At 41.6% G+C, this 22,764-nt stretch overlaps 1 protein-coding gene across 1 annotated transcript in view; it reads right to left on the reverse strand.

The window, feature by feature from the left end:
- The window catches only part of LOC109903860 (SH3 and cysteine-rich domain-containing protein), an 86,549-nt gene that overhangs the window by 40,883 nt on the left and 22,902 nt on the right, over positions 1-22,764 (reverse strand). The window contains exons 3-6 of the mRNA XM_020500858.2: positions 15,394-15,527; positions 10,199-10,280; positions 9,782-9,888; positions 773-854 (exon numbers count right to left, since the gene is read on the reverse strand). Coding sequence (XP_020356447.1) covers positions 773-854; positions 9,782-9,888; positions 10,199-10,280; positions 15,394-15,527 — 405 coding nt within the window. The remainder of the gene's footprint in view (positions 1-772; positions 855-9,781; positions 9,889-10,198; positions 10,281-15,393; positions 15,528-22,764) is intronic.

Raw genomic sequence — 22,764 nt, forward strand, 5'->3', positions numbered from 1 at the left:
TAGCATTTTTAAGATTATGGAGATATCATTAAGTAGTCAGTAATGTTTCATTCATAATGTCTATGCATAACAGAAGTTTATTTCCCAGTGTCACTAATGGCTGCCTCTTGGTACACCCAGTGGTGGAAAAAGTCAAAGTGAAAGTCACCCAGTAAAATACTACTTGAGTAAAAGTCTAAAAGTATTTTGTTTTAAATATACAGTACTTAAATATCAAAAGTAAATGTAATTTCTAAAATATACTTCAGGATCAAAAGTAAAAGTATAAATAATTTACAATTTCTTATATTAAGCATACCAGATGGCACCATTTTTTTTTTTTTTTACAGATAGCCAGGAGCACACTCCAACACTCAGACATAATTTACAAACAAAGCATTTGTGTTTAGTGAGTCCGCCATCAGAGGCAATAGGAATGACCATGGATGTTCTCATGATAAGTGCTTGAATTGGACTATTTTCCTGTCAAATCAAATCAGATTTTATTGGTCACATACACATGGTTAGCAGATGTTAATGCGAGTGTAGCGAAATGTTTGTGCTTTTAGTTCCGAGCCTGGTAAGCATTCAAAATGTAACGAGTACTTTTGGATGCCAGGGAAAATGTATGGAGTAAAAGGTACATTATTTTCTTTAGGAATGTAGTGAAGTAAAACAAAATATATATAAATAGTAAAGTAAAGTACAAATAACCCCAAAAACTTAAGTAGTACTTTACAGTATTTTTACTTAGGTACTTTACTCCACCGAGTACACTGTGTACAGTACTCACCATTATCACTGTGCTTCCTGGTGAGTTCATGTTGACTGCTGTGAGCGACGGCCTCTTCTGGAACCTGGGCCAAGTCACTGGTCTGTTGGAGCAGATAGAAGCTATTACATCTAACTGACAGATTGATACCAGTCATTCAGATCACCCGTCATACAGCTGATAGGTACCCAGAACATGCACACACTGAGAAACACTGCTTTCTACAACATCCTAATGTTTGCCACACTTCTGAGAATCGTAGAGGGTGGTCTAGATGTTGGACCACTTTCAGGACCACCATAAAAGCTTTGATGTTATCTTGAATTTACAAAAGCTGCTCAATGGAGCTCCAAAACATTGACTAACATTATGACTGGGCTACAGTTGAAGGAATCATAACAACACTGATGATCCAATCAACTGAATGTGGAAGTAAAGTAATATGGGCTCAAAATCTGCAGTTGGTCATTATTATTGTATGTAGTGGTAAGCAAAAGGGGTGGGTGAGCTGAGTTTACTTGAGTTTGCCCTCTACTATCATTGATGGTAACCCTTGCTGTGATCACATTGTCCCAGTGTTTAAACACATAGTATTTTAGACCCACTCCATAGCAGTTGCCGTTGACAGGACTGCCCTGGTTGCTTTGAGACATCCTTGTAGAAAGGGCTGATTCAAGTCGCAGTACAGTTAATGTGAGATTTACACAGATAAACTGCAGGAGATGAAAGGTGTAATTTTTATGCTTTGAGTCTTCGAGTCCTCCTCTCTGTCTAAAAGCTCTGTAATCTGAGCGTTTTTCATGAGCAGATATCTCTCCTGGAGTCGTCATTCCAATCCCCCCTAGATTTCCTTTATTGGTCATATTTACTCCTTATTGGCTGTAATTGATTACACGGTCAACTGTGGTGTAAAGTACTTAAGTAAAAATACTTTAAAGTACTACTGTACTTAAGTCGTTTTTTGGGGTATTTGTACTTTACTTTACTATTTCTATTTTTGACAACTTTTACTTTTACTCCACTACATTCCTAAAGAAAATAATGTACTTTTTACTCCATACATTTTCTCTGACACCCAAAAGTACTCGTTACATTTTGAATGCTTAACAGGACAGGAAAATGGTCCAATTCACGCACTAATCAAGAGAACATCCATGCTCATCCCTACTGCCTCTGATTTGGTGGACTCACTAAACACAAATGCTTCATTTGTAAATTATGTCTGATTGTGTTGGAGTGTGCCCCTGACTATCCGTAAATTAAAAAAAACAAGAAAATCGTGCCGTCTGGTTTGCCATATTTAAGGAATTTGAAATTACTTATACTTTTACTTTTGATACTGAAGTATATTTTGAAATATTTACTTTTCATACTTAAGTATATTTAAAATAAAATTATTTTAGACTTTTACTCAAGTAGTATTTTACTGGGTGACATTCACTTTTACTTGAGCAATTTTCTGTTAAGGTATCTTTACTTTTACTCAAGTATGACAATTAGGTACTTTTTCAACCACTGACGATCAGATATTAAAGAGCTGGAGTAAACATACAACAAGGACACCTGTATTGAAGCTGCTGTACTGTAGCTTTTCATACTGTTCTTTGTTTCAATTGTACAATCATTGCATTCCAATCATTGCTGTAAGAAACAGAGCACGCTAGTTTTGGCACGTACTTCAATGTGTGTCTCTCATTGGTACCATTAATCCAGCTGAATATAACAGAATATATAAAGTACATAATGTATTAACTTGACAAGGTCAACCATGCTGCCAGGCTAAAATGAGTGATCGAACTCTAATCAATTAAGCCAGTGTAGCAGCAGCCACGCAACTGTGCCGGAGCACAGATACACCACCATGTTTCCTAGGTGCCAGTATCTGTCCTAATGTACTGAGTCCCTACACTTATTCTCTGACTCAGAGGAGTTAAATGCGGAAGACACATTTCGGTTGAATGCATTCAGTTGTGCAAATGACTAGGTATCCCCTCTCCCTTTCCCTTCCCTAATGCTGAGCGATTATTCCAAAATGTCCAGTTATTTTTCGTTTTTTAAACAACTAATTGCTTAAATTATTTGAATGTAGCAGGGAGTTGTAGTTTCAAACCATCCAATATTCGACATAGTTTAGCGCAGAAAATGTGGTAATTAACTACAATGACCATAATCCATTGTGCGCCCACTTAACACTAGAACCGCATGGCCTTTCAGCATATAAGTATCCGCTAGGGAACGTTACGAGGCGTCCTCTTTAGTATATGCATCAGATGCATATCAACCCGCAAAGTGCGCAAACATGCTTGATAAATAAATGCTTGATAAATAGTGCATAAACTATTGTAAAGGATTAATTCAATAAAGAAATATGCGTGGACATATATAAAATATATAAATGTTTAGATAAGAGTCAAGGAAGTGTTTTGTATAATTCTACAAAGTCCTAGAAAAAACATAGGCCTATAGCTTATTTTAATTTCCCTTGCAATTAAAACATTAAAGTTGAATCCATTTGATCAACTTTATTTGTATATTTGATTAGTAATAGAGTTATAGTAATTAATCATGTCCAGTTACAGCTTGTTTAGACAAAGAAGAAACTAAAATTATAATAATTGTCCAGGTGTCGCCCATCTTCCCCATTATCCCCAGTGTATTTATACCTGTGTTTTCTGTTTGTCTGTTGCCAGTTTGTTTTGTTCATCAAGCCTACCAGCGGTTTCCCCTTGCAGCTGTCTTTTTTCTAGTTCCTGTTTTCTAGTTTTCCTGGTTTTTACAATTTCTGCCTGCCCTGAGCCTGCCTGCTGTTCTGTACCTTGTCACACCACCCTGGATTATTGACCTCTGCCTGCTCTGACCCCGAGACTGCCTGCCGTTCTGTACCTTATGGACTCGGATCTGGATTACTGACCTCTGCCTGCCCTTGGACTGTGGTTTTGCCTGCCCCCTGTTCTAGTAATAAACGTTGTCACTTTGACACTGTCTGCATCTGGGTCTTCTCCTGAAACGTGATAAATAATAATAATACAAACAGCCAGCTGCGCAGGTGAAATCATTTGCTGTATTCCTAAACAAAAGCACCAGTGCATGAACAATTGCAAAGGATTAATTGCATGAATAAATATTTGTGGAAATATATTCATGACAAGATATAAAAACAGTCATTTGTTGATCGTATCAGACACTGTATTATGCCCTTCTACCCGTGCCTTTACACATGAATCAATCGCGTCTTCTCTTTATGCTTCGGGTCCACAGTCAGCACACAGCTTCGGGGCTTTGTGTGAACAAATGTGCCTCATTCCGCGTGCAAACTACTTGACATTGTCTTCTTTTTCCCGAGTGGGAACTGTGGTGCTTGGGGAAGAGGGAGAGCAGGACCTGCTGCCTTGGCAGCCTGCTTGACGGCTGTAGCTTCTTTCTTGGCGTTCATGTGGTTCTCACAATGCTCACATGCCAGATCCATGATGAAATCTCTCCTGCTGACTGTCTTATCAAGGCATTGCTTGTACAACACGTACGCGTTGATAGCACCCATGTCGAGCACGTTGTAAAACACCACAACAGGAGAGCTGCGAGTACCTCCTTTTACAGAGCACAGTCTTGCCATCTGGTCGAGGGCACCCACACTAAACTATTACATAAAATAGAATAGGCTAGAATTATATAGAATAATAATACTAATAGTAATAATATGAATGTAATATAATAAAAGGAGACCATATTTGGTGTTTGGCAGGTGGAAAGGCTATCTGTATATGGCAGAGATATATACCATTGTGCGATTGCAGTCTGTCACCGTCTCCGGTTTCTTCTTCTGGTCACTGCCGATGGCAACAATGGGATGCATGGTGCTGAGGATGCAAACACGTATTTATTTTACATCTGTACACCATGAGTGTTGCTTTACCACAGCTCCACTGGTATGTTGCTTTGCGCAGAGGGGGGCAGCTCCCGCCTTTGTTTGTTCACTGTTCCAAGCAGGCTAGTCTTATTTGCAATCAATTTGTCTGCCAGGGAAATTGATGTGAATAAGTTGTCCATGGTCACATTTCTGTGTTTGCCCATGGAAGGCTCCACGAGCCTCAAACCCACAGTCTCAGAAAATCACTCACCCGCTGACCTGGTTTCATCTTTCTCCAGATATGGAAAGCCATTGAGCAAGTACTTGGCTTTGACATCTAACCAAAACTGAACTAAAGTGACATGCACCATTATCAGTTTCTATCTGGTTTCTATCGCCCATTCATCCACTGACTTCAGGAAACAGTAAAGGGAGCACCCCCTATCCCCTATCCACATCGACATCTGCAGCTAACCAAAACTGAACTAAAGTGACATGCACCATTATTAATATCTATCTGGTTTCTACCGCCCATTCATCCATTGACTTCAGGAAACAGCAGAGGGAGCAGTGGGAGCACCCCCCTATCCACATCGACGGGACAGCAGTGGAGAAGGTGGAACGCTTCAAGTTCCTCGGCGTGCACCTCTTCAATCTCAGGAGGCTAAAGTAATTTGACTTGGCACCAAAACCCTCACAAACTTTTACAGATGTACAATTGAGACCATCCTGTCGGGCTGTATCACTGCCTGGTACGCCAATTGCACCGCCCACAACAGCAGGGCTCTCCAGAGGGTTGTGCTGTCTGCCCAATGCATCAACCTACCTGCCCTCCAGGACACCTACAGCACTTGAAGGCCAAAACAGGAAGGCCAAAAAGATAATCAAGGACAACAACCACCCAAGCCACTGCCTGTTCACCCTGCTATCATCCAGAAGGCGAGGTCAGTACAGGTGCATCAAAGCTGGGAACGAGAGACTGAAAAACAGCTTCTATCTCAAGGCCATCACTATGTTAAATAGCCATCACTAGCACATTAGAGGCTGCTGCCCTATACACACAAACTTTAAACCACTGGCCACTATAATAATGGAACACTAGTCACTTTAATAGTGTTTACATATTTTGCCTTACTCATCTCATATGTACACTACCATTCAAAAGTTTGGGGTCACTTAGAAATGTCCTTGTTTTTGAAAGAAATGCACATTTCTTGTCCATTAAAATAACATCAAATTTATCTGAAATACAGTGTAGACATAGTTAATGTTGGAAATGGCTATTGTAGCTGGAAACAGCAGATTTGTTTTTATGGAACATCTACATACAGTAGGCGTACAGAGGCCCATTATCAGCAACCATCACTCCTGTGTTCCAATGGAACGTTGTGTTAGCTAATCCAAGTTTATCATTTTAAAAGGCTAATTGATCATTAGAAAACCCTTTTGCAATTATGTTAGCACAGCTGAAAACTGTTAAGATCTCAATGCTGTGTCCTACTCCCTTCACAGAACAGCGCAAATTGGCCCTAACCAGAATAGAAAGAGGAGTGGGAGGTCCCTGTGCACAACTGAGCAAGAGGACAAGCACATTAGAGTGTCTAGTTTGAGAAACAGACTCCTCACAAGTCCTCAACTGGCAGCTTCATTAAATAGTACCAGCAAAACACCAGTCTCAACATTAACAGTGAAGAGGTGACTCCAGGATGCTGGTCTTCTAGGCAGTGTTCCTCTGTCCAGTGTCTGTGTTCTTTTGCCCATCTTAAACTTGTATTTTTATTGGCCAGTCTAAGATATGGATTTTTCTTTGCAACTCTGCCTAGAAGGCCAGCATCCCGGAGTTGCCTCTTCACTGTTGACGTTGAGACTGGTGTTTTGCAGGTACTATTTAATGAAGCTGCCAGTTGAGGACTTGTGAGGTGTTCTGTGAAGGAAGTAGTACACAGCGCTGTACGGGATCTGCCTTAATCGACAGCCATATCTTTGGCACCCCGGGAACAGTGGGTTAACTGCCTTGCTCAAGGGCAGAATGACAGATTTTTTACCTTGTCAGCTCAGGGTTTCGATCCAGCAACCTTTCGTTTACTGGCCCAACAGTCTAACCACTAGGGGCCTGCTGCACAGCCAGAGCACGGACATTCTTGGAAAAGATTAGATTTGGAAATAGAGCTGCACCTCTTGAATTTTGAGAGTTATTTGAAAAAGGTAAGTGTCATAGAAATGAAAATATTTGACCTGCATGTGACCCTGAAGGAGGATTTGATAAAGCGATGCTCCTTTTCCTGCATCTGTCAATTACAAAATGCGCCCATCTCTTCATGTACAATTTGACAATTTATAGGCTTAATATTGTCACTCATCAGATTATTGTAAATGTAATCTTGTCTATTGGCTAACTCTTATTATGTGTGAAATTAGTTTTGGTAAAGTTTAGGTGTAGTTTCAATTGACCGGCTGTTCCGGCTGACTGGCATCGTTTGTTTCCCGCTCATCAACTTGGATAGAGTCAAGGATATGTTTTGCATTATTCTAAAGACCTACTGCAACATATAGCATGTTTTCATTTACCTTACAATACATTTTATTAGTAATAGAGTTACAGTATATAAAACAGTCCTTCAACAGCTTATTTTTACAAAGTAAAACGTAAAAGAGAATGGTATCAACCTGCAAGGCGCGCGGTCAAATTATTAACTGAGCGCCAACGCTGATAAATTGGCATAACACAAACTCATCATTACACTATTGTCTTTCTAAATTAAATCAACCTCTTCACCTTCCTAATCATGCACCCTCCTTATCATTCAGTTAGGCCTAATTTAAATTCAATTGTGAAGGTGCATAATTATTGCCCATTCATCCATTTGTCGTTCATTCAGTGAGGAAAGAGAGTCGCATTAGCGCCTGGCTGGGTACCAACGACCTACAGCACATTGTCTTGGGGGATTAAGTTGGGAATAGGTGTGACAAAAATGGGTAAGAAGGCTCTAAATACTTTTCTGTTTGTGATTTCAAAATTCTGACAAACGAGCAGTGTAAAATAAAAACATTTAGGGAAAGGGGCAGGACATAGTTTTTTGGTGGGGAACAGATTTTTTTATTTACAAAATCAAAGACCAGTGGCCGTTCGGCTATGGCGGTTCTAGTGTTAAACTTGTCCGGTCTGTGAGGAGCAGACATGGAGACTGAGAGAAGAGAGAACACATGATCTAGAGGGATGGAAAGCAGTTGCTTCGCGAGCCTGAAAATACATGATCTAAGTGATTGATAGTTGGTATTCAGCAGCCATAAAAGTATGCCTTAATTACTTTGAAAAACTCCTAAAACAGTGATTTTGTCAGACAGCATAGGCTCATAGTCATAAAATAAAACAAATATTTGATTTAAAATAAAGGAAATGTAATATATGATGGTTAATAAGTGATGAGCAGTAATGGGCAGTCACTAACATCATGGGACTTGTATTCATTATTTTATTCAGTGTTACAGCATTCAACCCACATAATGCATCGATCATTTTTTTAAATAATCAATCCGAACCGACCTCAAATTAAAGATGAAAGAGAAGCACCAAAGCACAGAACTTCATGATATAAACACATTAAAATCACCTGCTTAATGATTGTTATGTTAGTAGCCTAGCCACTGGTTTGACATACTGTAGCTATTAGTTAACTAGTTATGAATCACTATGTGTTGCTGATGGGCAGTGGATTCAAAGGGAAGCCAGGCGTCCCCAAATATTTAACCAATAAAAATTCTAAAATAATTTATCTTTCGTCTCTCTGTGTTTTCATACATTTCCATAAATTAGCAAGTGGCTGAATCTCAGTATGTGTAGCCCATGTATCTGATGCTGTCTGGACCAAAAGAGTATAACATGTTGCCGCAGTAGCATTTGATTGATTGATTGAGACCTGTAAGCATTTGGCCATTTGGTATTTGGCCTAAAATAATTAGCCAATCATCGTTGAGCTGAGCTGAACTGTGGGTTGTCTTGGTGCAGCAAAATGCCCGACCAATGGAAGCCAGTTTGGATTTGGCTTCAGAGCAATCAAAACCATTCCTAAGCAAAACATCATTTTCAAACTTGTCTGTTTCTGATCTGCTGTGTTGATGTCCTGCAGTAGCTAGCTTGCTAAAGCGGGCCATTCCTAAGATGGGGATTTGGACTTGTGTTTTTGGCTTAATTCTCTGTACAGACCAATGATTATGATGGCAATTCTGATCTAACAATAAATTCATATTTTGTGCCACTGGCCTAAGACGATTGAAGTTCAATATGCAGCCTAGATGTATCCTAGTAGGCTCACGTTAGCTAGCTAGCTAACTTAGCTGGTTCATTGTTGCCCATGCGAGGAACTGAAGCTAGCAAACATTTTAGCTAGGTAGCCTATGACAACAAAAATAAAAGTGTACTGTATGACTGAGCCATAAACCATTTTGCCAACATGAAAGAGAGGAGGATGGCATTGGCGTTCAACTAGTCTACAAGTAGGGTGAGTCAACATTTTTTGTTTTACTTGCATGAGCACGGACGCACACACGCACGCACACACACACAGATAAATCAGTACCATGGACAGCCACATGATATTTAGCCACATTGATTGGACTAAATTGTTTTTGGTATCTTTAAATTTGTTTTCAGTGTATTAAACTAAGCATATATAGCCTTGTTGATTTGATGATGTTTAAACGTTTACGTTGAAATAGTGCTTGAATAGCGGAGGCAGTGCTCCTGTTGTCTTTGTGGTGACTTGCGGTAACTCCGTGGTTCAAAATCAGTAGTTGTTTAGTAAACTGTCGAAAGAATGAACTTATTGACCATGCTACAGGTGAACACATAACGTATAATATTTGCTTTGTGAACTTCACCGGTTTTGTGATGACATAAACGTATGTGTAGTTGAATATATTCCGCCACTGTGAGACTGTTGTCTTTATGGTCACGGCCTTATTATTGTATATCTCGGTTGCGTATGAACGAATGGGTTATAGAGCAAAAAATGCAATTATCACAACAGGTTGTAATATGGCTTTTTAACTGGCTTGGCTTGGCTTCCTCAGTGATTTTACCCACACACTGCTACTGTTGATGGAGTAGTTTCCTAAATGACTGTCAGCTGTTGAGTTGCTGATGAGGTTGTTTCATTAATTCATTGTGTTGTTGTTGTTGTTCTTACAGAGTTTCTGTGGGGGGACTCAAAGCCACTGGCCCTCTTGTTCTTCTGTGCCAGAGACGTCCCGAACCGGAGAGCTTCATACACAGGGTCCACTTTACTGCCACAAGCTGGAAGGAGAAAACCTATTTTCAGTCAAAGCAATCACACAACAAGAACCCCTACATGACAGTCTAGCTGTGTATCAATGTAACCTACTGTTCATGTTGTCCTTTTGAAAGGAATATTAAGTCCTTTGTCTTGTCTCAGTAAATGATGAAGGCATTTGCCGAAATGTGTTGGTTTCAACAACAAAATATACTTTTCCTAATAATTAAGGAAACTTACCAATAATAGCTGAGTATCTTCTGTTCATGCACATTGGTTTGTAGTGACATCTCTAGAGTATTGTCAAGGCAAAGGGAAAGAGAGTGCGCTTACCAATGGGCATGACTTCTTTGATGTAGCCAAACTGCTCCGTTATCAGCAGTGGGGAGCTGTAGTACCGTCGAAAGCCCTTTGGCTGTGGAGGGGGGAGGGAGAGGTTAAGAGAGGGCAGGAACATCATAGTGAGTGATGGATCGATACGTCAACAGACAGCACAGCACACCACCAGCAAAATACATTAGAGCCACTGCATAACCTAATTTCTCTGTTAAGTTTCCACATGCACTGTATTAATCAAATCAAATTGTATTTGTCTATACTGTACTTTAGTCTGGGTTTCAGAGTGTTTCTGCATTCAACCACGCAACATCATTGTTTGTCTTGACAATGAGTTGGCCAAAGCAGAGGAGCCATTTTAGACATATCCCAGGCGAGAAAAACGGGTTAAAACCTACCACTTCAGATCACTGTGACATGTCCTTCCTATTTCCCCCCCTAAACCACCTGCTGATCACTCTCCCTACATCAGCCATGCTAAACAATATTACCTAATGTTTAGTTTAAATTTCTTAATGAGGGTTGATTGAAGAAGTGCATCTGGACCAGAAGCAGATTAGTCCAGCATCAATTCTGTTACTTTAAGTAGCTTGTGTACAGTTTGAACAACTAAGCTGGCAGAGTGCCATACAGCAGATTTCATAGCCCGTATTCACTGAGTTTCAGAGTAGCAATGCTGATCACGGATCAGTTTAGAGCATAATCAATAAGATTCTTTGGACAGGAGGGGGACCTGATCCTAAATCAGCACTCCTACTCTGAAACCCTTTTTGAATACAGCCCCAAAGTCATTAAGAAGATGTATACCAGTCTCTTTGCTGTTAAGTCCCGTCCCATTCCCCACATACCAAGTTCTTACAAGGACACTCCGCGAGACTATCATTTATCTAACCATGACATTTCTGTGTTTACTGCTTCCCATACAATCAATATTTCCCATCAGAGATGTGTCCCTTGTATATCCAGAAAAAATGACAGTAGACAGCCTCAATTTCCTGAATCAGTATCTCACCCAAGAAAGAGTAATCTGAGGTAAGGATGGTAATGTCAGTGAAATACATGCTTGTATAAGACAAGTAGGTGGAATAACTAACCTTTTACTGCAGTTGGCTAAATCAGGCTCACACAGTGTTTCTTGTTTAGTCTTTTTTTAAATATATATATATATTTTTACCCATTTTCTCCCCAATTTTGTGGTATCCAATTTGTAGTTACAGTCTTGTCCCATCGCTGCAACTCCCGTACAGACTCGGGAGAGGCGAAGGTCGAGAGCCGCGCGTCTTCCAAAACACCCCGCCAAGTCGCACTGCTTCTTGACACAATGCCTGCTTAACCCAGAAGACAGGCGCACCAATGTGTTGGAGGAAACACCGTACACCTTGTCAGCATGCATGTGCCCAGCCCGCCACAGGAGTCGCCAGATCACGATGGGACAAGGACATCCCGACCGGCCAAACCCTTCCCTAACACAGATGACGCTGGGCCAATTGAGCACCGCCTCAAGGGTCTCCCAGTTGCAGCTGGCTGCGACACAGCCTGGAATCGAACCAGGATCTGTAGTGACACAGCTAGCACTGCGGTGCCTTAGACTGCTGCACCACTCGGGAGGCCTTGTTTCTTGGTAGTCTTAAACAAATCTACTTTGAAACAAAAGTATACACCTCACACATGGTTATGGGCTTAAAATAAGAAGACACCTGTACCATGTCAGATATAGAGTTGAAATGTATTACGTTTTGAGTTTGCATCCCAATATTACACTTTATATACATCACAGACGACTGAAATATAACAAAACCGATTTACATAGAAGCACAGGATTTTCAGCAGGTTTTTAAAATAATGTTTATCATGGAATTATGAAAATATAAATATCATTCCATCCATGAGGCCACTAGGTCATTTGACTGCAGGAAAGGGCTACATCAGGTGTTTATCAATAACTAAATTTATCAAAACAAGGAGATTCAACTCAGCATAATATACAGTGAAAGGTCATTTCCTTACTGGGATAATGATCTGACAATGAAATCTACTTGTATTGTGTTTCGGGTTTTTGGCAGCTACACAGACGATGCATTAGTCCTACAATTAGCACAATCATTCTGCCTCCACTGCACAAAGGAGGAGAGGCCTCCTTTTGTTTGTTTACATTTTGCATGATCAACCGTGTGTTCAAGCAATCTGCATAAGTAATCTGCCTTGATTGATTCTCAATGTGCCGCGGCTGATAACGAGAAGCTGAAATAAGCAACTCTTGAACTCTATAAGCACCTCTCAAGTGCAGCACAATAGTCACAGTTTCACTGTTATATTTTTATCTTCAACTCAAACATCGCATCATGATATATGTTTGGTTTCAAGTTAGCCCCAAGCAAGCAATGTATTCTCTTTTTACTCCGACCAAATGTTGTTGCCAAGAGAAATAAGCAGGGTTGTAGAAATACAACCTGCCAAGTTTAGAGAAACCTTAATTTAGAGGCGAGCCCCACTGGGAGTATATTCTCTTTTTATGCTTGACCCTTCAACCTCATTTTCCACTCCTGAAAGCTGATCCCTATCTCCACAAGGCTCATCCTCAAGGCATTGGGCAGCTCATGGAAGAAGAAAAAAGGAGGGCAAAGGGAACACGTGTCTCCCTGTATCCAATATATTCTCATGGTTCACAAGGTTCACTGAACCTCAGTTCAATCCTGATCATTTTCATTTAATGCTACCCAGTACTCCATTTAAACTCAGTAATGTCCAGTTATTCCCAATAATTCCCTGTCAATCCCAGTAAACTCCCTCCCATGCAGGCCAGGGACAACCTGGACTCTGGAGGAGTTAGTCACTGGAGAGCCAAGGCAATCACACATGACAGAACCGCACAAGCTGTATATTTTCTGCGTGGGACGTGTGATTTGATATGAATGACTTAAAAGCCCCTGTGTAGTCGTGACTGCCAGTTCCCTTGAGTACAGTGGACGACGGCGAAATGACGGATGAGTGTTGGTACTCTCTGCAACTACCCCCCCCCCCCCTTCTCACAAACTGTATCCACTGCAGCTGCAATATGGCAGCTGCAGTGGACTTTGAGGTCCACCATGATTATTCAATACTGTGTTTGCAGTGCCACATTACTAATCTATCTTTCCTGTCTTTGTGATGAGTACATTAACCTCTGTGGAGTTGTGCCTCGCTGCACAATATGTTCCACACCATCTTTAATCTGGTATTCTGTTGGGACTTTTGAGACGAATATATGAACATGTGAATAATACTAAGCAACAGGCTTCGATCCCGATGGTGTACTTCTAACAGAATGGCATGTACTGTAGGGCGTCAATAAATGACATGTAATGAAAAGATGCCTCGAGGGTAGACCTATTGACTTTGGATTAATGCTTTATGCAGGGAGACATACTGTACTGTAGGCATGAAGAGAGGTTGATGGTGCTGATGATGACGTTAATACAATATTTTCAATATGTTCTTTGGCTAGCTGGAGAGAATGCTGATGATTACTCTGATGATGTGTGATAGAACATAGTGTATGTATCTCTATGGATGATGACAGTGGTGTAATTGATGATGACATTGATGACGACAATAATGACGACACTGGTGATCATGTCCATAGAGATACAGTATATACCATAGAGATACAGTACATATAGTATTATACTAGTATAGTACTAAATTTAGTTCTATACTGAACAAAAATATAAATGCAACATGCAACAATTTAAACCGTGGAAAAAGTAAAGGGTTTTGAATACTTTCTGAAGACACTTAATAGAAACAAATACACTGAACAAAAATATAAATGTAACTTGCAACAATTTCAAAAATTTACTGAGTTACAGTTCATATAAGGAAATCAGTCTATTGAAATTAATTCATTAGGCCCTAATCTATGGATTTCACATGACTGGGAATACAAATATGCATCTGTTAGTCACAGACACCTTAAAAAAAGGTAGGAGCGTGGATCAGAAAACCAGTCAGTATCTGGTATTTGCCTCATGCAAGCGCGACACATCTCCTTCGCAAAGAGCTGATCAGGCTGTTGATTGTGGCTTGTGGAATGTTGTACCACTCCTCTGTGCAAATTTGCTGGATATTGGTGGGAACTGGAACACGCTGTCGTACACGTCAATTCAGAGCATTCCCAACATGCTCAATGCGTGACATGTCTGGTGAGTATGCAGGCCATGGAAGAACTGGGACATTTTCAGCTTACAGGAATTATGTAAAGATCCTTGCGACATGGGGCTGTACATTATCATGCTGAAACACAAGGTGATGCGGGTGGCAGATGAATGGCACGACAATGGGCCTCAGGATCTCGTCATGGTACATACAGTGCCTTGCGAAATTATTCGGCCCCCTTGAACTTTGCGACCTTTTGCCACATTTCAGGCTTTAAACATAAAGATATAAAACTGTATTTTTTTGTGAAGAATCAACAACAAGTGGGACACAATCATGAAGTGGAACGACATTTATTGGATATTTCAGACTTTTTTAACAAATCAAAACCGGAAAAATTGGGCTTGCAAAATTATTCAGCCCCCTTAAGTTAATACTTTGTAGCGCCACCAGCGATAAAATGCAATTGTGTTCATAGTCTGTAGCTTATGCCTGCCCATACCATAACCCCACCGCCACCATGGGGTACTCTGTTCAGAACGTTGATATCAGCAAACCGCTCGCCCACACTGTGCCATACAGGTGGTTTGTGGTTGTCAGGCTGATTGGACGTACTGACAAATTCTCTAAAACGACCTTCGAGGCAGCTTATGGTAGAGAAATGAACAGTCTGGCAACAGCTCTGGTGGACATTGCTGCAGTCAGCATGCCAATTGCACGCTCCCTCAAAACATGAGACATCTGTGGCATCGTGTTGTGTGACAACTGCACATTTTAGAGTGGCCTTATTGTCCCCAGCACAAGATGCACCTGTGTAATGATCATGCTGTTTATCAGCTTCTTGATATGCCACGCCTGTCAGGTAAATTGATTATTTTGGCAAAGGAGAAATGCTCACTAAAAGGGATGTAAAACAATGTGTGCACAAAATTTGAGAGAAATAAGCTTGTGATATATTATACCAGCTCATGAAACATGGGACCAACATTTATTTACATGTTACGTTTATATTTTTGTTCAGTGTATATTTAATTTTGTGACGATGTTAAGGCTCTTACCAGCTTGCCTTGGCAGCGTTGCGATCCCACTCCTTTCTCACACTTGTGGTGGATGCTCATCTTGCAGGCTTTGCAGCGAAGGCCATGCTTGGCTGTGTTGCCTGCCAGCATCACCACATGTTTGGAGGTGGTGCCTGTTGAAAACATTCATCTTTAATCTTTATGTGATGTATTCAGAAATTATTTGGCTGAATTATCTACATTTTCCATTACACAGTTCATTCGGCAATTCCCATGGCAGAATAAAATTCCAAAACACAATTCATTCCGCATTTCCCATGACACAGTACAATTTCATGACTCAATTCACTCAGCATTTTTTATGACAGAAGAAAGGGGATTCAATCACAAATACAGTACCATGCCATGTCAAATCAAACTTTATTTATCACATGCGCTGAATACAACAAATGTAGACCTTAACCAACAGTGCAGTTCAAGAGGACTTAAGAAAGTATTTACCAAATAAACTAAAGTATTTAAAAAATAATAATATAAAGTAACACAATAACATAACTATAACGAGGCTATATACAGGGGGTACTGGTTCCGAGTCAGTGTGCGGGGAAACAGGTTCATTTGTACATGTAGGAACGAGTGAAGTGACTGCATAGATAATAAACAGCAAGTAGCAGCACAAAACAAAAGGAGGGGGGCGGGGGTTCAATGTAAATAGTCCGGTGGCCATCTGATTAATTGTTCAGCAGTCTTATGGCTTGGGGGTAGAAGCTGTTAAGGAGCCTTTTGGTCCTAGACTTAGCTCTCCGGTACCGCTTGCCATGCAGTAGCAGAGAAAACAGTCTATGACTTGGGTCACTGGAGTCTCTGACAATTTTATGGTCATGATTGCTTTTACCAGCCTACATGCAGAGGAATTCAGGACAGGTTAGTTAACTATCATTCTGTTGTAATCAGTCATTGCTACTAAGTACTACTAAGACATTGTCCATTTGCAGTGCTGTCAATCTCAGCCACAGCAGCGTTCACCTTGAGAGTGCAGTGGACCAGACTTATCTAGACTTGTCCGTCTTGCTAAGGTAAATAATTCAAGTCTTCAATAAACAAAGGGAACAAATATGACCTCCCCCAAGCCCAAACCATTTACCCCAAACTTATTTTCTTAAACTTTGATTAAATTGGACCCAACTTAATCTAATACTCTTCTTCTCAGTGTCTAGATGCGCTTCCATTCACATTCAAAATCGTTCCCCTAATCTGGCTACAACAAAAAAAATCCCCATGTGGAATTATACCTCCTGCCTCTGTGTCTAAACTGCAGCGTTTCATTGATGTTTGAGTCACAGACGTTGGCATAAATGAAGATTAATTAGGCTTAGTTGCGTTCGGGAGTTATGAAACAGTCTGTAAGCGAGAGAGAGAGAATTGTTTGGGTGAAGGAGCCCTGGTGATGATAGCAGATGCTTGGCACCATCTTTCTGACTCGCTTCCAAATTTTTATGAATGGTATTTTTTGGGTCGGGAATCAGCAGCACGCTTTGGCTGTCTGTAAATAAAGTTTTCTCCTAAAGACATTTGCCACTGACAAACCTTATCACAGGGCTCTCATTTTCAACCTTTGACCCTTGGAATGTCAGAGCAGATGTCATGCCCTGACCTTAGAGAGCCTTTTTATGTCTCTATTTGGTTTGGTCAGGGTGTGATCTGGGTGGGCATTCTATGTTATGTTTTCTATGTTTTTGTATTTCTATGTTTTGGCCGGGTATGGTTCACAATCAGGGACAACTGTCTATCGTTGTCTCTGATTGGGAATCATACTTAGGCAGCCTTTTCACCTTTTGTCATTGTGGGAAGTTATCTTTGTTAGGGGCACTATAGCCCTTGTAAGCTTTACGGTCGTTTCCTTGTTTTGTTGGTGACATTTGACAAAATAAAATAAAATGTACGCTCACCACGCTGCACCTTGGTCTCATTCCGACAATGGCCGTGACAGCAGAGGGTTGTTTCAGCCTCACTGGGGTCAGTTAAACGTTCACGCTTTATCTTTAGATTTAACATAGAGGGTTAGTACTTTTGAATGAAGATATAGATTAAATCCTTGCCACATATACCATTCCAATGACATGTGGCATGTGGCTGGCCTGAAAAACTGCAGTTAACTACCACTGATTAAACTAAATGTCCTCAATATTTATTTATTTTATTTGTTCATTTCACCTTTATTTAACGAGGTAGGCTAGTTGAGAACAGGTTCTCCTTTGCAACTGCGACCTGGACAAGATAAAGCATAGCAATTCGACAAATACAACAACACAGTTACGCATGGAATAAACGAAACATAGTCAATAATATCAAATCAAATCAAATTGTATTTGTCACATACACATGGTTAGCAGATGTTAATGCGAGTGTAGCGAAATGCTTGTGCTTCTAGTTCCAACAATGCAGTAATAACCAACGAGTAATCTAACTAACAATTCCAAAACTACTACCTTATACACACAAGTGTAAAGGGATAAAGAATATGTACATAAAGATATATGAATGAGTGATGGTACAGAGCGGCATAGGCAAGATGCAGTAGATGGTATCGAGTACAGTATATACATATGAGATGAGTATGTAAACAAAGTGGCATAGTTCAAAGTGGCATAGTTCAAAGTGGCTAGTGATACATGTATTACATAAAGATGCAGTAGATGATATAGAGTACAGTATATACGTAGACATATGAGATGAATAATGTAGGGTATGTAAACATTATATTAAGTAGCATTGTTTAAAGTGGCTAGTGATATATTTTACATCAATTCCCATTATTAAAGTGGCTGGAGTTGAGTCAGTGTGTTGGCAGCAGCCACTCAATGTTAGTGGTGGCTGTTTAACAGTCTGATGGCCTTGAGATAGAAGCAGTTTTTCAGTCTCTCGGTCCCAGCTTTGATGCACCTGTACTGACCTCGCCTTCTGGATGATAGCGGGGTGAACAGGCAGTGGCTCGGGTGGTTGTTGTCCTTGATGATCTTTATGGCCTTCCTGTGACATCGGGTGGTGTAGGTGTCCTGGAGGGCAGGTAGTTTGCCCCCGGTGATGCGTTGTGCAGACCTCACTACCCTCTGGAGAGCCTTACGGTTGTGGGCGGATGGGTTGCCGTACCAAGCGGTGATACAGCCCGACAGGATGCTCTCGATTGTGCATCTGTAGAAGTTTGTGAGTGCTTTTGGTGACAAGCCGAATTTCTTCAGCCTCCCGAGGTTGAAGAGGCGCTGCTGCGCCTTCTTCACGATGCTGTCTGTGTGGGTGGACCAATTCAGTTTGTCTGTGATGTGTACGCCGAGGAACCTAAAACTTACTCCCCTCTCCACTACTGTCCCGTCGATGTGGATAGGGGGGTGCTCCCTCTGCTGTTTCCTGAAGTCCACAATCATCTCCTTAGTTTTGTTGACGTTGAGTGTGAGGTTATTTTCCTGACACCACACTCCGAGGGCCCTCACCTCCTCCCTGTAGGCCGTCTCGTCGTTGTTGGTAATCAAGCCTACAACTGTTGTGTCATCTGCAAACTTGATGATTGAGTTGGAGGCGTGCGTGGCCACGCAGTCGTGGGTGAACAGGGAGTACAGGAGAGGGCTCAGAACGCACCTTTGTGGGGCCCCAGTGTTGAGGATCAGCGGGGTGGAGATGTTGTTACCTACCCTCACCACCTGGGGGCGGCCCGTCAGGAAGTCCAGTACCCAGTTGCACAGGGCGGGGTCGAGACCCAGGGTGTCAGGTTGGGTGGAGGTGATATGGTCCTTGACTAGTCTCTCAAAGCACTTCATGATGACGGAAGTGAGTGCTACGGGGCGGTAGTCGTTTAGCTTAGTTACCTTAGCTTTCTTGGGAACAGGAACAATGTTGGCCCTCTTGAAGCATGTGGGAACAGCAGACTGGGATAGGGATTGATTGAATATGTCCGTAAACACACCAGCCAGCTGGTCTGCGCATGCTCTGAGGGCGCGGCTGGGGATGCCGTCTGGGCCTGCAGCCTTGCGAGGGTTAACACGTTTAAATGTTTTACTCACCTCGGCTGCAGTGAAGGAGAGTCTGCATGTTTTGGTTGCGGGCCGTGTCAGTGGCACTGTATTGTCCTCAAAGCGGGCAAAAAAGTTATTTAGTCTGCCTGGGAGCAAGACATCCTGGTCCGTGACTGGGCTGGTTTTCTTTTTGTAATCCGTGATTGACTGTAGACCCTGCCACATACCTCTTGTGTCTGAGCTGTTGAATTGCGATTCTACTTTGTCTCTATATTGACGCTTAGCTTGTTTGATTGCCTTGTGGAGGGAATAGCTACACTGTTTGTATTCGGTCATGTTTTTGGTCATTGCCCTGATTAAAAGCAGTGGTTCGCGCTTTCAGTTTCACGCGAATGCTGCCATCAATCCACGGTTTCTGGTTTGGGAATGTTTTAATCGTTGCTATGGGACCGACATCTTCAACGCACGTTCTAATGAACTCGCTCACCGAATCAGCGTATTCGTCAATGTTGTTGTTTGACGCAATACGAAACATATCCCAGTCCACGTGATGGAAGCAGTCTTGGAGTGTGGAATCAGATTGGTCAGACCAGCGTTGAACAGACCTCAGCGCGGGAGCTTCTTGTTTTAGTTTCTGTCTGTAGGCAGGGAGCAACAAAATGGAGTCGTGGTCAGCTTTTCCGAAAGGAGAGCGGGGGAGGGCCTTAATAATACAGTCAATAATACAGTAGAACAAAAGAAAAAAAAAGTATATATACAGTGAGTGCAAATGAGGTAAGATAAGGGAGTTAAGGCAATAAATAGGCCATGGTGGTGAAGTAGTTACAATATAGCAATTAAACACTGGAATGGTAGATGTGCAGAAGATGAATGTGCACGTAGAGATACTGTGGTGCAAAGGAGCAAGATAAATAAATAAATACAGTATGGGGATGAGGTAGGTAGATAGATGGGCTGTTCACAGATGGGCTATGTACAGGTGCAGTGATCTGTGAGCTGCTCTGACAGCTGGTGCTTAAAGCTAGTGAGGGAGATATGAGTCTCCAGCTGCATAGATTTTTGCAGTTCGTTCCAGTCATTGGCAGCAGAGAACTGGAAGGAAAGTTGACTAAAGGAGAAATTGGCTTTGGAGGTGACCAATGAGATATACCTGCTGGAGCGCGTGCTACGAGTGGGTGCTGCTATGGTGACGAGTGAGCTGAGATAAGGCGGGGCTTTACCTAGCAGAGACTTGTAGATAACCTGTAGCCAGTGGGTTTGGCGACGAGTATGAAGCGAGGGCCAACCAACGAGAGCGTACAGGTTGCAATGGTGGGTAGTATATGGGGCTTTGGTGACAAAACGGATGGCACTGTAATAGACTGCATCCAGTTTGTTGAGTAGAGTGTTGGAGGCTATTTTATAGATGACTGCACCGAAGTCGAGGATCGGTAGGATGGTCAGTTCTACGAGGGTATGTTTGGCAGCATGAGTGAAGGATGCTTTGTTGCGATATAGGAAGGGGTCTGGATATTGTAGCCCAGGAGTGGGCTTCGGTGGTAGCACAAGAGCACTGTCCAGGCTAGCTTCAGGCTAATTCGTGCTTGCTTTGGGATGGAAACGCTAGCCAGGAGTGGTCACGCGGGATTGCGGTTAGCTAGTTGTGAAGATCCAGATGAAAATGTTCCGAGTTTGCGGTAGGAATCCGGGGATATGGAGAGAAATAGGTCTGTTATGCTCTGGTTTGAGTCACGTTGTTCGAACTGGCGAGAGCTTTCCGAGCTGAAGGTTAGCTGATGACCGCTAGCAATGGTTTGCTAACTGATAGCTGGTAGGTAGTTAGCTGGCTAGCTTCAGTTGAGGGATTCCAGTTCCGAAGTAAATAGAAATACTTTAGAAAAAGCAGATCCACGCCACATTGGGTGAGGCGGATTGCAGGAGAGTATTTAGAAGTTGAGTTTTAGGAAAATATTTTTTAAAGATATGCAAAGAATAAAATAAAAATATATACAAGGGACACGACAGGGACACGACGTCTGAATGCTACGCCATCTTGGAATACTGGATTTTATTATCTGTTATCTGTCTATATTTCCGTATCAACCCCTTTTCCTCCCTTTTCTGCCCATGTTATTGATTGGCTTTGTAGAGTAGACTTCACAATAGCGTGTTCCTATGAAACCTAACTGATCATTAATTCCATCGACAATGGTGATCACGTAATAATATGCAACATATGAGTCTGTGATAGAAAAAGTATGTAAATATCTGGGTTATTTGATATTAATGGTTAACAATTAATATTGAACTAATAGAAAGACATTTCTGTCCTGTTAGTGTCTCCACTCTAGTTCCCTGGAGCTTATCTGGGCGTATGGTCACCAGAGATGGCTTGAGCTGACAAATTAGTTAAAGACTGCATTACATAAACAAGATGTGGTGGGTGTAACCGAGATAGAGATAGCCAGGAGGAGTTTAGAACAATTCCTAATTTTCTCTAAATCATCCTTGCATCTGGGAAACTAAGCCAGGGTGGGGTTAAGACAACAACCGACGTGCAGATAACGACAGGATGAACCCAGTGGCTTATGATGCTCCTTGGTCTGCATGAGGGGGGTTGAACCAACCATGAATGAGCATTGTTAGTGTCAGCTATACATAGTACTGTGCATTTGTGTAAATGTTTGGTTACTCGGTCCAACACTCAAGGGTGGGGGGTCGACCAGCCTCATTATTGCAATAAATAATCAATATTAAATAAAGATGATTGTTTGAAGAAATGACTAAATCTCTTTCAGTACTTTCCACGACAAGCCCCACTGCCATTTGCCATTTGTCTGGCAAAACTATTTGCTTCCAGTAATTGATTAATCAATGAGCACGTGCCCATGCAGCCCAGACACTGTGTGTGTGTGAATATGTGAACACACAAAAGCCTGATCGATTCCTTCACATCGCACCGAGGCAGAGTGAGCCCTGGTTTGTTTGAGTTCTGTTAGTGTCCATGTTGACTTACTGCACAGCCATCATTCATAATTTACAGTGGAATCTGGATTAGCGGTGAGATGTCATACAGGCCCAAATTACAGCAGTAAAACCTGATCCATAGGATGAGAGCTGAATATACAGCTGATGTTTGGAGAGGCCCTGTCCAGGCTAGACTGATGAGACTGTCTGTGTCTCTGCCCCCTGTCAAACTGAAATGATCCTTAATTAATGACTTGTTGACGTGACTCTCAACGCATCAGTGCTTGAATTGAGCTGGTGCACACCGTTATGGACTACATTGGCGTACCAGCACCTAAAATGTAGAACTCCAAGAGCAGAAATGAACAAAACTGCAAAGAGCAACAGCCATAGTTCCCATCAAAAAATGGTCATATAGGTACACAGTAAAAGGAGTAATTTCATACAAAGTTGTAAA

The sequence above is a fragment of the Oncorhynchus kisutch genome, linkage group LG14 (assembly GCF_002021735.2).
Source record: "Oncorhynchus kisutch isolate 150728-3 linkage group LG14, Okis_V2, whole genome shotgun sequence".
NCBI classification, from domain to species: Eukaryota; Metazoa; Chordata; class Actinopteri; order Salmoniformes; family Salmonidae; genus Oncorhynchus; species Oncorhynchus kisutch.